The sequence below is a fragment of the Melopsittacus undulatus genome, chromosome 5 (assembly GCF_012275295.1).
Source record: "Melopsittacus undulatus isolate bMelUnd1 chromosome 5, bMelUnd1.mat.Z, whole genome shotgun sequence".
Lineage (NCBI taxonomy): Eukaryota > Metazoa > Chordata > Aves > Psittaciformes > Psittaculidae > Melopsittacus > Melopsittacus undulatus.
Genome location: NC_047531.1, coordinates 17,013,196 through 17,029,468, shown reverse-complemented (window position 1 = coordinate 17,029,468; position 16,273 = coordinate 17,013,196). Strand labels below are relative to the sequence as shown.

Here is a 16,273-nt window from a genome sequence, read left to right as displayed (position 1 = left end):
TTAGAGAACATTTTAAAGACAACATTCATATTGCATACATATAGTATGGGCTGAGAGGACAGCTACTCATGGGTCATTAAAAAATATGGAAAGTACACTTCATTTCACTGTTTTCTACCTGTGTTTCCTTAAAGGCATGAACGGTTGTCTTTGCCTCTGAGATCAGTTCATCTCCTTAGCTTCTCTTTTCGCTGTTAGTTACTGGATTTAAGTATGGGGGGTTTGGTCATCTATGTTATTTATTTAATTATCTATTTATTTATTTATTTTTCATCTGAGCTGCTACCTCAGTGTTTTTTCCTTTTTTTCCTTTACTTTAATGGCTCATTTTATATAAAACAAGAGGATTTTACACTGCTGATTACATATGTGCATTGTGCTTGGGTTTGTCATCTTTGTCAGCTCTTCGGCACTTTAATCCAGTCTGGTTTTTGGTTTTGATTGTTTCCTGTACATGGAAGTTGAATTCCTAAGCTGTGTACTATCCTGTAACTTCAGTATATAGAATCAGGAGCTACAGCTATACTCCCTCCCCACCTGGCTTTGCAATTTTACCTTTGGAACTAGCTATTTGATTGAATTTTAAAATCAAAAATAAAAATTAAGGGATTAAAATACTAGACTAGTTAGGAGTTACTTGTAAGGCAATTTAGAAAAATTAACTAGGTTCTATCATCTTATTTTTGTCTCTTCAACCGGTCACTATCTAACTTTGGAAGCCTAGCTAGACTTTAGCTCTGAATGAACTTTCCAAGGTTTTTCTAAGTTATGCCCCAAAGGGCTTTCTTTTCTTTAATAAATAATTTCAAGTTCTATTTATAATACCAAATTGAAAAATAGACTAGAAGTATTTCAAGCACCAGAATATGTAAGCACACTTATGTCTGTTGCAGTCAGATTCTCTTAATTTTCCACATTTCAATTTTGTAGACAATATATAGCAAAAAGTTGGGCATTCACTAGAGTATGTTAGTTGTAGTTTGTCTCTAGAGCTTGTCTAACATAGTTCTTATGTTCTTTGGTTTCTCGTGCCCTGTAATATGTGTCACCTTTTATGACCTTTTTCAAATGTTACAGTTTTAACTTAAAGCTTTCCAAATGATGATCTAACCAATTTGGTAGGCATCAGGCTTGTTCTTCCTCTTTTGTATCTTGGAATTGGCTTATTCTTCCCCTTTTTTTTGCTTATTCTTCAAAACTGAATTTGAACCAAATCGCAGGTAAATGTTTCATCCATTTCTGGAGGGATTCCTCTTTCTGATGGTGTTTCTTTGCACTGTTGGTGTTTTTTCTTCCTGATTTTTATGAGACATACAACTTTACAGAACTGCTCTCCTGCCATGTGCCCCCCAAATTAGGTAGGTCTTAAACCTGAGATTTTGGAACAATATCTATGAAGACTGTTAGAAGTAAGTACTTATCTGCGGCCTTCCTATGCACTGTGTATTAAATGCATAAAAATAGCTTGTCTTTTTGTTTTCACATTGGGTTGAAGAACTAAATATTTGTCAAGCAAAACTACCTCTGGTCTTTATTGTATAATTTGGTTTTGGGGTTTGTTTTTTTTGTTTGGTGGGTTTGTTTTGTTGTTGGTTGTTTGTTTTTTTTTTTTTTGTAATGACCATGAAGAATTGTACTGCAGTTTAAAAACATAATTGTGTTTTAAAATACCAGTATGGAGAAATATGATAGTGAAGTTCTTGAACAGAGATATGAGAAGTGTCTTAATTACAGAAAAACTTTGGTGGTATTTTTTCTTTCTGCTTATGCTATTACTTATGGAAATCTCTGTATGTGTAAATATACTATCAGACTTTTTATTTGAAAAATACTCATTTTGTTACTATGGTTAACAGACAAAGCATGTTTTCATATCTTTTATGAACATCATTTTAATACACAGAAATAGAAAACTTTATTTTAGAATGTTTTTCTTCCCGTTCCTCTATCAGCCTCTCTATCAGCCAGTTTCCAAGAGGTTATTTTTGTGACACTTCTGAAACTGCTCCAAATTGATATTTCTGTGTTGAACTCGGAAAGGGCTTGGGGTTTTTTAATGTAATGAATTGTATTGACAATAATGAATTCTGTGTGCAACATAACTATTTCTTTTAGAGATATTAAACAAATACCTAAAGAAATATTTTAAAAACATATATAAATAACATAATTTTCTGTGTGGTTTAGGTCTGTTCTATGTATTGATATACACCAAAGCATGCATTTAGGTTTATCTCATTGTCTGTCTGGATTTTTTGTTAGGCCCGACGCAAAGAGGTTTTCATCCAGGAGCGGTATGGAAGATTTAATCTGAGTGACCCATTTCTTGCTCTTCAGAGAGACTTTGAAGCGGGTGCTGGTGATAAAGAAAGGAAGCCAATATGCATGAATCCTCTGTCCATTTTAGAAGCTGTTATGGCTCACTGCAGGAAAATGCAAGAAAGAATGTCAGCTCAGTTGGCTGCTGCTGAAAACAGGCAGAAGAAGGTATCCCTGCCTTGATTCATTCTTTTAAGCCACTTTTAAAATTTGCATCTTTGTCTAACTTGGTTATAATTATGAGTGTTAAAATGTTATCACTTAATTGCCATATATAGTGAGGTGCTGATTTTCTGGTGATATTTTATGTGCACACCTCCTTCATTCCATGAATTTAGCTCTACTTATGGAATAAATGAAATGTAACTGTTACAAGTTGATGCAGTATGTAAGTGGATAGATAGCTCAGCATGAGCTGAGAAAGCATCATCACAGTATATTTTTAAACCAACACCAGTGAAGCCCAGAGGAGCTACTGTTATTTTTATTCTAACCTAAATAGCATAAAATAATTTATTTGCATTTGATATATGATGGCTCTGTTTCATAAATCAGTAACACTAAATTATAATTCTAAAACCATCCTTTTTTGCATATTCAGATCATTTGCTGTAAAGACAAAATTATTTGTGGTATTTTGAAGGATTTCTAGAAATGTTTGACAAAGTAGGGTGAACTAATATAAGGAAAAAAAAAGTTAAGCCTAGACAAATGTGACCCAAATACAGAGCCAGCTACACTTCCTTCATTCAAGAGCAGTTCCTCCTTCTCCAGATATGTGATTCCTGTATCTGTGGCCTCTTTTTTGCCTCCCTGTCTCACTCTTACCCTCAGTAATGAAGAGTGTGTACAGCTGTGTTTATTCTCTCTGGATATTGCCAGACTTTAAACAGGCTCAGACTGGACTTTTATTTCTGGGGATTTTTCTCTGAATATAGTGACCATAAAAATATTCTTTGAAAAAAATTTTATTTGATCCTAAAAGCAAGTCATAACAATCTGCCAGAAGGTAGAAAAATAAGAGATACACAAATGACTGTCAGTCACAGGCTTACCATATACCAAACACCTAATCTCCAGATGTCATCTGCTTTGTGTTAAGTCTCCATCCTCTTCCATCTCTTTGAATGCTTTTCCTGGTGCTGCTATCGAAATTAATTTTGAAGCTTCCTGGGAACTTAAAATCAGATAATCAAATGACAGTTCTTGCTTTGTCGAGTATTTGCATACTTGTACTGGGAGGCATGCTCAAAGAAAGACAGATATGTTGATTGTGGGAGGCCCATTGATGTGATTTAGTCTAAACCTTGTGCTCAAAGCAGATTATTACCAGCAGTACATCTGATCATCTGTGAATTTGTCTTGCTGAGCCCTGAAAAAACCTAGGAATGGCAATACTGCAGCCTTTTCTGCACTACTGTCCTTGTGAAGGATGTTTTTCCAAGTCTGGGCCTCTTAAAGGGCATTTTTTCATGTTAAGCTTTTATTATGGGGCACCACCTGCCACTACCAAGAAAAAATTTACTCTGTCATCATTGTGAGAGCAGTTTAAAAAGAGTGGTATGTTGCTATTGCATCATCCCTCGGTCTTTTTTCACTAGATTAAGCAAGCCACTCTCCCTCAACCTTTTCTCACAAGGCATGCACTCTGTCTTTACCTTTGAAGGGCCTTTGCTGGTTAGTTCTTTGTGGGACACCATAGTTTTTTTCAATATCCTTTTCTGCCCCTTTTCAAATCCTTCTTGAACATATTTTCAGATGTTTAGATTACTGATATGATTCAGTGTATATAGCACACTTTTCAAAAATCAGGGCGTTGTTTAGAAACTCATTACAGCTAGTTCCAAATCTGTTATCTAAAGGAAAAAAAAATGCAGTGTATATATATTAGGGATTCTTTCTATGTAATGCTTACAAAATAAAGTGATATAATAGTACGGTAAACTGATTTCATCCCAGTTATATGTTAAAACCTGCTTGTAATTAGTTGAAAGTAATATAATTTCAGAGCAGTCCCTTGTCCAAAAGCAAAATGTAGGAATAATAAAGTACAAAAAAATTTTGATAAAAGACATGTTGAGTATAACCTTATTGCATTTCCAAGGCTTAAAAGCTGTATATGTTTCCTACGATTTTTGTATCTGTTTTAACAAAAAAGAAAACGTTGGATACTCCACTGTTACTGTTGGATGCTCCTCTGGCTTTGAAATGTTTGTGAAGCATACAAATACTGTTGGATGCTCTGAAAAAACCATTAAATGCTTGAGAAAAACTATGATCTTTCTGCAGGTGGAGAATTATGAATGGGACCATTCCTAACTACAGTGTCATCATAATAGCTTGTTAATTTAATTTGCACCTGTACTGACTTTAACATAACTGAAGAGGTGTTGTTGCTGACATTATTCATATAACAACGTTTGTTTAATAATGCCATACCTATTTTTTTATGGTTAACACTGTTTTTAAGAAAGAGTGGACTTGGGTTTGTGAAGCGTATTGTACAGAGTGTATTGGGATGAAGCCAGTGGAGCCCCTCCAGTGCTAAACAGGCTTTGAGCTATTGGAAGACAAAATAACCTTTATAACATAGGTATAGTTTCCCACAGTGATTTCTTCCTCTTAATTTACTGTTTCTTATGATAACGGTATGATTTCAGGAAGAAATTTTACTATTCCTGTAATATACATCACATCAGTATTGCTATCACCTCTTTATGCTTTTCTCATTCTTCTGAAGAAAATGGAGGAAAAAATTACAGTCAGGTAACATGATCAGAAATGTTGGGAAACTGAGACAGACATTCATCTGCAAGTGTAAATTCATGCAGGATTTATTGTTTGTTCTCTGTATGTCATTTCCCTTCCCTTCATTTCTAAGTGTTTTGTTAGTGAGTTTGCTAAGTATTTAAAGTGAATTCTATGTGGTAATGTGGGGGAAAAAAAAACCAACCCAAGACAATGAGCTATAGGAAGTGTGATTTATTTCTATTACAGTTGCAGACTCTCCATCTTGTACTCATCTCATGATGGCATGAGTTTCAACTCTATGGTATAACTTGAGAGTAACAGAATGTTATTTAAAATAGTATTTATATTAGCTTTTTTTTAAATGCAGCTTAGTTAAAAATGAATTGTAGACACATCTACAGTGCTGTGGAAAAAAGGGTTTCACAGCTAAGAAATTTCATCTTCTGTTGGGGGGGAAAGGGAATAATGAACTATAGTAGGAGGCTTCTGAAAAAGCTATTATGTTCTAATGCCTGGCTGGTTTATTTTGCCTGTGTGTCTGTTTCATGTAGCAACCAAGACAATATTTTAAGCTTCCACTGAGAGAGGAGATACTCCATAGCTGTTACCAATCCCTGAGGCCATCTTGTTTCCCACATTACAGTTTACAGTAAATATATTCCTCGACACTGTATTGTCTTAAACTCTGAAATTAGTATCATTTTAGCATGACACTATAATCTGAATCTGTTATCTATGACTCTTCCTCCATCTATTGAAGTGAAACATTTATTCCAAGTAAGATCTTTAGTGTACTATTTGGCACAGCTTTTCTTTGATTATTTTTTGAGCATTGTAAAATGAGTCATATTGTAGAAGCATGGAACAGTTTCCTGTTGCAGTAAAAATTAACCTTTCATGTTTGTGAGCACTAGATTTTATTTTTTTTTGTAGATATCTGAAAGTATTCTTACAGAAAAAAAAGCCAACTTAGAAAATGCACTGTATTGGTACAATTCTGAATTGTATTTCTGTATTGGTCTGTACATAAATATGAAGCAGAACTGACAAGGCTAAACCAGTTTAAAAAATACAGGAGAAGGAATGCTCAGTAGTTCCTTGGGGTTGGTTGGTTTCTTTGTTTTTATCAGTCATTCAGGAAAATACAAAGCAACTTGGGTTGTGTTATTACTAGGAGGTATTCTATAAAATAGTGCATTAACATGTTTTTCCAGTGCTTTTCTAGAGCATGGTCTTTGAATAAAAGCATAATTAGCAGGTAAGATGAATTAGAGGTGATGGCTTTGTGAATGAGGAGAAAAAATACTCTTATCCATTATCTGCACCAGTGTAGGTAGTTTTTTGATTCTAACTTGTAGTTTATACAACACTGCTGTCAGTGAGACCTACCACTATTAGTAAGCAAAGGAAGAAATTTGTGCCTGTGCCAAAAAGCTAGCCTCAGAAATTAATGTTTTATTTATAAATGTTAAAACAAGATATAAGACACCTATTATGGGCATAGTGGACTGTGTATTTCAACCCTAATCTCCTTCAGTGTGAGAAAGACCTGAAACCTAAGCCTTTCATTACTGGACTTAAAGTTTATTTACAAAGCTTATCACTTGCTTATGTCTGATTACTGACAAGAGGACTTTCTTTGATATTTTATGGCTAATTTCTGGAGAACAGGTAGCTCCTTACTTAGGAATCACAAGAATTTAATCACTTTAGGGGATGTCTGTGTTGTTAACAGAAAAAATAGATGGGTTTACTTAGTTTCTGCGTTGTTCTTCAGAGATGCCTGTCTTTTCTTTTGCTTGTATAAGATTATAGGCACTTGTATTAGATATCACAAATCCCTTTCCTGAGTGAGCAGGTTCATTTTAGGTCTTTTCCAACTCTAATGATTATGTGGTACTCTCAAAGGTTAAAATATCACTGTCAGGTTAGTACTAAGTTACATTGAAAGTCTTGTTAATGAGAATTTTTATTTATGCTTTCTTACAGTTGGAAATGGAAAAATCTCAGTTACAGAATCTTGAGCTGGAGCATAAAAAGCTATCTGCTCGTCTTGAAGAAGAACGTGGGAAGAATAAGCACATAGTATTGATGCTAGTGAAAGAGTGTAAGCAGTTATCTGGGCGAATTGTAGAGGAAGCTCAGAAACTGGAAGAATTGATGTCAAAATTTGAAGAGGAAAAGAAAAAGGCTACTGAATTGGAGGAGTCTCTTACTGCTGAGAAACAAAGGAGCACACAAATGGAAGCTCAAATGGAAAAGCAGCTGTCCGAGTTTGACACAGAGAGAGAGCAGTTGCGTGCCAGACTTCATAGAGAGGAAATGTACACCAGTGACCTCAGAGAAGAGAGAGATAAAATGATCCAAATGATTGAGCAATTAAAAAAGGAGAATGAAAGTAAAGCTAATCTTTCTCTTAAAAATAAAGATAATAATAAAGATAGGAGTCTCGTTTCTGTTTCTGTTGAAACAGAAGAGCCAATTTCAAGAACTGTTGCCTGCCAAACAGGTACTGTAGTGACGGACAGTAGCACAGAAAATGTAAAGAAGATGCCTTTGACTGTATCTGTAAAGCCTTCTACAGTGAACCCACTCGTGTCTGGCAATACTATAATGAATGTGTGCACCAATGCAGCATTGGTGAAGCCTGTTATTGATAGGCAATCTTCATCTAGTGAACTCATCCCTCCCACAACTCCTCTTCTTATGCAGAATCAAAACAGAATTGAAGAAAATGGACCAAGTACAGGCTCATCACCTGATCTACCAAGTAGCACTTCCCCGTTTTCAAATAGTACTTCCATTTGCACCCCTGCAGCACCAACTGCTGCAGCTCAGAATTCCTCATCTATGCACAGTTTGCATTCACCACCTGCCAGCACTACCGGGCATCCAGGCCTAAACCCACGAATCCAAGCAGCTAGGTTTAGATTTCAAACAAATGCAAATGACCCAGACCAAAATGGAAACACAACCCAAAGCCCTCCCTCAAGGGATGTATCTCCTACTAGTCGTGACAACCTAGTTGCCAAGCAGGTAGCTCGGAATACTGTTACCCAAGTCCTTTCTAGATTTACAAGCCCTCAGAGCAGCACTCTGTCGCGGTCAGGGACATCACATTCAATGGAAGTTGCCACTTACCCCCCAGTTGGTAGAACAAGCATAAAGACTCCCAGTGTATCACGAATTGACAGAGGAAATCCTCCACCAATTCCTCCTAAGAAACCAGGGCTTTCACAAACTCCTTCTCCACCACACCCACAGCTTAAAGTTTTGATGGATAGTAGTCGTTCCCCAAATACAAGTGCAAAAACTGACAGCAAAACCGTGACCTCACCTCTTTCAAGTTCACCACAAGGAATCAGGGTAATAAATGAGGAAATTATTTCTAAGTCCTCACCTCAGCTGCCACCAAAACCTGCTATAGATTTATCTGTGGCACCTGCAGGCTGTGCCATACCAGCCATAGCCTCATCTCAGGTGGGTGCCTGGCCTTCCCACTTCCCTGGACTGAACCAACCTGCATGTTCAGAAAATTCCTTTGTCATTCCCACCACCATTGCCTGTAGCTCCTCCATAAACCCTGTTAGTGCTTCATCCTGTAGACCATGTGATTCAGACAGCCTCCTGGTAACAGCATCAGGTAAAGGGATTGATATGCTACAAACTGTCTCCCTCTAAAAGAATGTGTCGGTTTTCCTATACATCACTTGTTTGCTTTATTTATCTTTTTATACCTTTCTCTTTTTTTACTTTCTAAAAGCTGAAATTTTCATTTATGTTTTTTCCACATTCCATGGGTATGGAAATTCTTTTGCTGATTTCTTAATGTTATAAATTAGTTTGCTTCTTCAAGGAAGTTACAAATTGAAAGCTTTTTTTTTTTTAAAGGCTGAGGACTAATGTGTCAATGTAATGGGGTGCAGTTTATGGTATGTTAAAGAAACATATTTGTTTGTTTGTTTTTATTTTTTTTGTGAATGCTGTTAACTTTGGACTTCAGAATGTTTTGTCAGTCTGAAATAATGCTTTGAAAAGTACCTTTGCTGGTGATCTTCCATTGAATATTTATATTGGGGAAGCTGTTACAAAAGCAGTGTGTGGCCAACTTGTATCTGTATATAGAGGAGATTCTAGAGCTCACATTGTTAAGGAATTTTTGTTCCCATTCTGCTTCAATGAAGACTTTCTTCATGTTTCTGGAGTAACCCAGTCACGCTTTTAACATTTGGCTGTGGCATCACACTGTCAGAATCCTCACTGCTTTCTGAACAGTACCATAAAATACAAGCTCAGAATCTTCCATTTGTCCACTACTTCTCAGAGTTAAAAACTGTGGGATCTGATGGCTGCCTCTCAGTTTGTTGTTTTTTGTATGGGTATCCTGAATCGTCATCTTAAACTTTTATTCCTAGCTGAGTCTGATTGCCGTGTCGGATAGATCTAGTCTCCCAGTATTCCAGATAGTCTCCAAACCTCATTAGGCTCCATAATGGAAATAAAATTTCATTTAAAAAATAATCAAATATTTTTTAACATATACCATTATTGGCAAAATCATCTTCAGAGTGATTAGTTTTTGTTGGCAAGAGGCTGTCTTCCACAACTCCTATCAGCATGAATTAGGCTGCATATTTCAATTAGTCTTACATTAACTAGATGATGTTTGATAACCATTTAAGGCAGTTTTTGATTTTTTTTTAAGTAAATGTTCTTAAAAGCTAGATTACCACCACTTGACTTCATAACTCCATGTCTTGTTACTGCTTTAATTTGTACTTTGAAGTATAAACTTTTTTTTTCTTAGAACAGTCAGCCTGAGGACAAATAGTCAGTTTGTGTTTCTTACGAAATTTGTGGCTCTTTTCAGAGGCAATTGTCAAAGACAGGATTTTTTTGTGAAAAAGTTATAGTTTGGGGGTTTTCGTATGTGTGTGTTTGGTTTTGTTTTTTTGTTTGTTTTGTTGTTTTAGCTTGATTTGGGGGGTTTTGTTGTTTTTTTTTAATTGTGCTGTTTTATGTGCGCATGACTGCCTTTATTCATTTGCACTCCACTGACTTATTTTGGGGAGGGATAGAAACATTTGGGTTAATTTAATCCCCTTATAATCCTTGCTCTGAACATTTGACACTTTGTATTTTGTAAGTGACACTGGTTTTTGTTAATTTTTGCAATTATAAATCGGAAACATATTCCCTAATCAGAAGTCTGCACAGAAAAATTGCTTATACCCTAGTTAGGTCTAAACAATTTTTTATTAACATAGAGATGTTATTTTCTCCTGTACTGACTATAAGCAGGCTCACAGCACTTTAATAACCTTATCTGCGATATTCAGGTAAATATTCAGGAGCTCTTTTGTCTCTGCCCAAACTAATGCTTATGTTTTATTGCACTTACTCTCCAGTCCCATTTTATTTATGTTTTTCCAGGGAAACTTAATCTATTTTGGCCAAGAGTTCTGGCAAACTGCAGAACTAAATAAACTTTAAGCAACAGATGTTATGAAAGCGTGGAAAAACATTTCCTTAAAAATTTCATTCTGAGAAAAAAGAAAATAGATTTTATAAATATATATGGAAATAGACTTCATCTTAGAAGAGATAACCCAAGCTTAATGTGTTTTCAGTAAGATAATGTCATCAGTAATGCCTGAATTCATGTCACTTACTTTTTCAGTTCCTTTTTTTAAGTATGAGTTTGCTGAGGTGAACATGTAACAGTCTACAGGTACTACTGAAACCTCCTTCCCATGTCTGCATTTTCATGCCCTGTAAGCACAGTTAGTTTTATTAATATTCTGGTTGGTTTTAATCTGGTTTTGGGTTTTTTTATTATTATTATTATTATTATTAACTTTATTTTTTCCCAGAAAATGTTTAGAATTTCAGTTTTACTTTCAGTCAAAGCAGAGCATGGTGAAATCTTATTCATATTTTATTGTATAGTAAGTGGTGAGCTTCAATCAGAATTTGTTGATATTTTTAAACAACAGTGCAGAGCAGATATAACATTGAAGAAAAGTCTTGAAAGAATCCTTTTTTTTATATATTTTTTGTTTGTGAACAAACTCATGTTTGTTTCTTCTTACCATGGACTCAGAATTGATGGTACTCTAATCACTAAAGTATACCATATATTCATTTTAAGACAGTTTCTAGTTATCTCAGATTGCTGTAAGAACATATCAACAGCCTGATATTCAGTACGGTAAGGGTCATGGCTATAGGAAAAGCAACTATTCAAAGCAAACTTAGAATCAGAATACCAATTCTTTCAGTTACGTAACATGACGATACCTTCTTTCAGAGACAGAGACTTGTGCTGCATGTTGCTCTTTCTATGCCTGGTAGGAAAAGACACCAGCGTTTGCCATTAATGTCGAACAGACTGCACACAGAGAAACTACAATGAACATTTATGGCCTGATTCAAAATCTGTGACAGTGTTTTCATTAACTTCAGCAGCCTTTGAACTGGTGCCAGAATGCTTCTGCTCTGTTTGGATTTCTACATTTCAATGGCTGTGTGACTTCAAAATGAAAATGAATGTAGGCAGTTGGATTTTCATACCCCTGGGATCTCTGCTTTCACTTTCTTCTTGGTTTGGCACTTTCTATGTCACTCTTCAATGAAATATGTTTTTCATTTTGCTCATTTCTGTAATGATTGATTTATTCTTTCTATACAATTGGCTTCAAAGATAAAAGCAAGGGGTGAGGGACTGATCAAGGCTCTGAAATTAACCATCTCACATTCTGAAGCTGATGCCAGAAGCTGTTTTTGTCTATACCTCTGCCCTTCATCACTGCATGCCCTACAAGCTTTCACAGATGCTTCATATTTCCTAACTTTTTGCATCTGTAATGGTGTACTTTATTTATTGGTATTTTCTAACAGTGCTGTATTTTGTTGGATGAATTCAGCTTTATTATATTGCTTTACACTGGTAATAGAAGGTAAGGTTATATTTATGTTACTACCTGGGGTTTGTATCCTTTTTTTTAGCAGGTTTTCATCTAATTATAAGCTAGTATCATTAATTTCATCCCTGAAATCGCAACAATGTAGTCTTCATTTCAAGGAGTTGAAATGAAAGTTAAGATACCACAAATGGCACCAAAAGAAATCCTTTTATTTTGACATTTCTGTTAATGATGCTTTTATTAGGAAAAAACAAAATGACCAACCCACCAGCAAAACACTTGCACCATTTTCAATAAGAAGGGAACACATAAATTTTTTTTTGTATTACAAAGTGAACTTGGCAAAGTGTCATGCATAAAGCATAGTCAGTCTCCTCAAATTCACCCAAATACTTCCATAACATGGACGAAGAATGTTAGCAATCTGGAGTGCCACCTAAGCAATGTTCACTATCAGCTGACTACCAAGGCAAGACAGTAAATCTAGTTAAGTACTATTTAAAAACATCAATGTAGGTAGATAGATAGATAGCAACAGCTGCAGCACAGTTTGTTTCAAAGAACAGAAGGTTGGAAAAATAAAACCTCTTATAATGGAAAGGATGAACAAAAGTTATTCTTTAGATCTTTGGGGATTTAGTAAAAGTGTGTTTATTGCAAATGGAAGTAAGATGGGGGTTTTATCACTTAAAGGATGCAATTTACTTTGTATATAGCTTTTTTTTTAAAAAAAAGACTTCAGAAAACCATCAAAATACTCTGATTAAAAATACTGGAAAAGCAAATACTAGTAAGAGCATTAATAGTCAGAAGATGGTTTCAGAATTAAAGTTTTAAGAAAATGGATGGAGTTAACTTTACAGTTTATTTTCAGGTAACTTCCTAGCTGTAGTGATGATTTCTATTAGTCGATATCAAATAAATAAGTTGAATAATAAGGTAGCATGGTGAAAATACTGAAAATGTTTCCCTTACATACTAAGCTAATAAACTGAATGTGAAATGACAAATTTAGCTTGCTTTGAAACAAATATAAAATACTCCAATAATTTATTTTTCTATTGTTTGAACTGGGATAAAACTATGCTTCTTCATTGGGGCTGCTCAGATGATGGATTCTTCTGTAAGTTTGGACCTTAACTAAAATTTGTCCAGATCTTGTAAGGTTCCCAAATCTATCTGTTGTTTCTGTAGAATTATGTTGGGAACGTCTATATTTAATTTTGGTTTTCCAAAACACACAACAAGTGATCCCAGCATGGTAGAGCCGCTGCCGTATGTTTTTTCTGATTCTGGTTGTTGGAGATTGAGTAGCACTTGGGTAGCTTGATGGAGCTGGAGTTAATGCCTGCTAGCTCCTCCTCAATCTTGGGTGTTGCAGAACCACAGTAAAAGCTGCTTAGACTTGCTTTTTCTTGTCAGATTTTAGGCTCATATAATAGTGGCCACAGGATACAAAATTATGTATTCAAGAGAGAAATATATTTTTTTGGGGGGGTTTTTTAAATGTAATGTGGATTTTCTACATGTAGTAGTGAAACTAAGGAAAATAAAATCTTTTTCCTGTGTTCTCTTGCAATCCTTGCTCAAGGAAGAATGCACACAATTTTCTGTGCTTTATGTAGCAAACTCCATATTCTTAACCAGCTCCCTACTAAAGCTAATGAGTAATGGACAGAACGTTTAACCAAGATAACTCCTAAGCTTTCAAAGCTTGGAATTGAGTATTATTCTTTAATGGGTGACTTGAAAGCTTTCACTCATGAATTTTATTGTTATTCATTCACACTGGAGCATTTTATAATACATTGGTTAAGTATTGCTGAGTAAAAGGAACAGTAAGGTATAGTTAAATAATAAATACATTTATTTCTATATTATTTGTGTAAATGATGCCTACATTTTTTTCAAACTTATTAGAAGTTGCTTACAACTACTAAGAGCTCACTGTGCAATTTATCTGTATAACTGCAAGTGAGATATAAATACTGAGGTTTGCACTGAAACTGTAAAGGAAGATGAAATTTCATATGCAAATAATTTTATATGAAAATATATGAAAATAAATGTTTTGGAAACCTTTCTTTAGATACTTTAGAAAACCTTCCCAGCACATCAGCAATTCAGTTAAAATTTGTATAAAAATTCTGTAGTTTCTGAATCTTAATAATATAAATTTTTTGAGACATCCAGCTACTACTGCAGTTCATAACAAGTTTCACATTAACCTTTTGTAATGAAATCCTGTTCATGTGCGTTAACAACTGTCACCCCGTACATAGTTTTTATTCTTCAGGATACCTTCTAATGTATAGACAAAGCATCATCACAAAACTTGTGCTAAGCTAACAAATCCTGTCATTTTGAAAATCCTTTTTAATTTAAAAAAAAAAAAAAACACAGAAAATTCAAAGCTTTATTGATGTCTTCCATCTAACTTCTGTTGCTTTAACTCACAGGCTGGTCTTCCTCCCTAACCCCTTTGTTAACAAGTGGTGGTCCTGTCCCCCTGGGTGGCAGGCCCACCCTTCTTCACCAAGCTGCTGCCCAGGGAAATGTCACTTTATTATCAATGCTGCTTAATGAAGAAGGACTGGACATTAATTACTCTTGTGAAGATGGCTATTCTGCCTTGTATTCTGCTGCTACGAATGGACATACAGGTAAGTGATACTAAGTTTCGTTACAGCATTCATGTGAAATAGTGAAAGTGTATTTATTTCATGAGTTCTTAATAGTTAGGTCAAATGTGTGTTTTAAAAATGTGAAATTGAAATTGAGATACATAAGATTATATGACAAAAAATCATAATACATGTATAAACAATGCTTCTGGAGGCAGAATTTGCAACACAGAAAGCATTATTGCTAGTGCTAACGTTCTGCAGGGTGATTCTCCACTCCCTTCCCATAAAGAGCCACCAGATATCATCACCCCATGTTCTGTATCAAACTAAAAATCTTAGATTTCTGTGTAGGTCATCACCAGGGTTTTGATCTTCTGCAGCAGTGGTGAAAATGACGGAAGAGGGTTTCAGAGTAGTATGTTACTTGGGAAATAAAATGAACTGTCTTATTTTTTAAATAGATCAAACAGCTGTAGTTTGCTCTCTCAGCTCTACTGAGATAACATTTTTCTTTCGCTACTACCCCAATCCTCCTTCTTGATGAGGTAGGATATTTAAAACTTTCAACAGACAGTCTTCATATTTTATGAATATGTTTATGAAATTAGGCAAATATATTAGTAACATATACAAATTTCATGGATACAAATGCCAAGCAATAATTTTAGAGTCGTAAGGCTCTCGAACAGCATCTTTTTTAAAAATTCTGTCACACATTACTGTAGTTTTTTCTACATATGTAGAAATCTCCTAGACTCTTACATTGCAAATAATACCATTATGCTGTTTTGGACATTAAAGTTTAAATCCACCAACAACAATGACAAAAACAAAATCCATCTATTTTTGGTAAGGTCAAGATTTTATTTCATAGGAGAAGGTGGATCATATGCCTTTAATGCTGCTGCTTTCAAGAGTATTTTGTGGTTTTATTCAACAATATGTTTGTTGGTGACACAATTAGAAAACCTCAATCCAGTGTTCAAAATAGTATTTAGAGAGACTATTCAATTTACTGTTCTCAAGTATTTTGAAAATAAGTAAAATTAGGATCCAAAATCCATAGCTAGGGAGATAGTATACATTTTTCTGACATGTTCAGGGTTAATTTTAGTACCAGACATAGGGCTAGAAGTTATTTTCCCTTTATTTGGAATGGTATATTTTGACTTTGCTTGCTAGGTGCTATGGTTTACTTTGAAGGAATATCTGGACCTTTTCATCTGACAGATTCTTTCCTGTTGCCAAGACCTGTAAAGTATTTTAAAAGTACTTTATCTTATTATTTGGCACTTTTTTTCAACTTTTTATCTTCAGTATTAAGTCCAAATTTATTGTATTGTATGGATTTATTTCCCCACCACCCTCACTGAAGGAATGTTCTGTGGATTATGCTAGGGTTACATCCATTTCTCATTGCTGGTGTTTGTGAGAAACTATAACTGACCCAGCTCTTCTTTACTCATCTTGTGTTCCTAACATGTTTCAAAGCAAATGCCCTGATTTTCAGTTACAATTACTAAGCAGCTCTTACTGACACCAAAGGCAATTAGGTTTCCTGTTGTATTATCAAAATTACAAGTAAGAGAGGTATTTGACAGAAGTATGAGAACACAATAATAAAAACAAACCATGCATATTCATCCTGTA

General features: G+C 34.9%; 1 protein-coding gene across 1 annotated transcript in view; it reads left to right on the top strand.

Annotated features, from left to right (window-relative positions):
• The window catches only part of CTTNBP2 (cortactin binding protein 2), an 84,165-nt gene that overhangs the window by 29,323 nt on the left and 38,569 nt on the right, over positions 1 to 16,273 (top strand). The window contains exons 3-5 of the mRNA XM_005146075.4: positions 2,263 to 2,487; positions 7,060 to 8,713; positions 14,456 to 14,659. Of these exons, the coding sequence (XP_005146132.2) occupies positions 2,263 to 2,487; positions 7,060 to 8,713; positions 14,456 to 14,659 (2,083 nt within the window). The remainder of the gene's footprint in view (positions 1 to 2,262; positions 2,488 to 7,059; positions 8,714 to 14,455; positions 14,660 to 16,273) is intronic.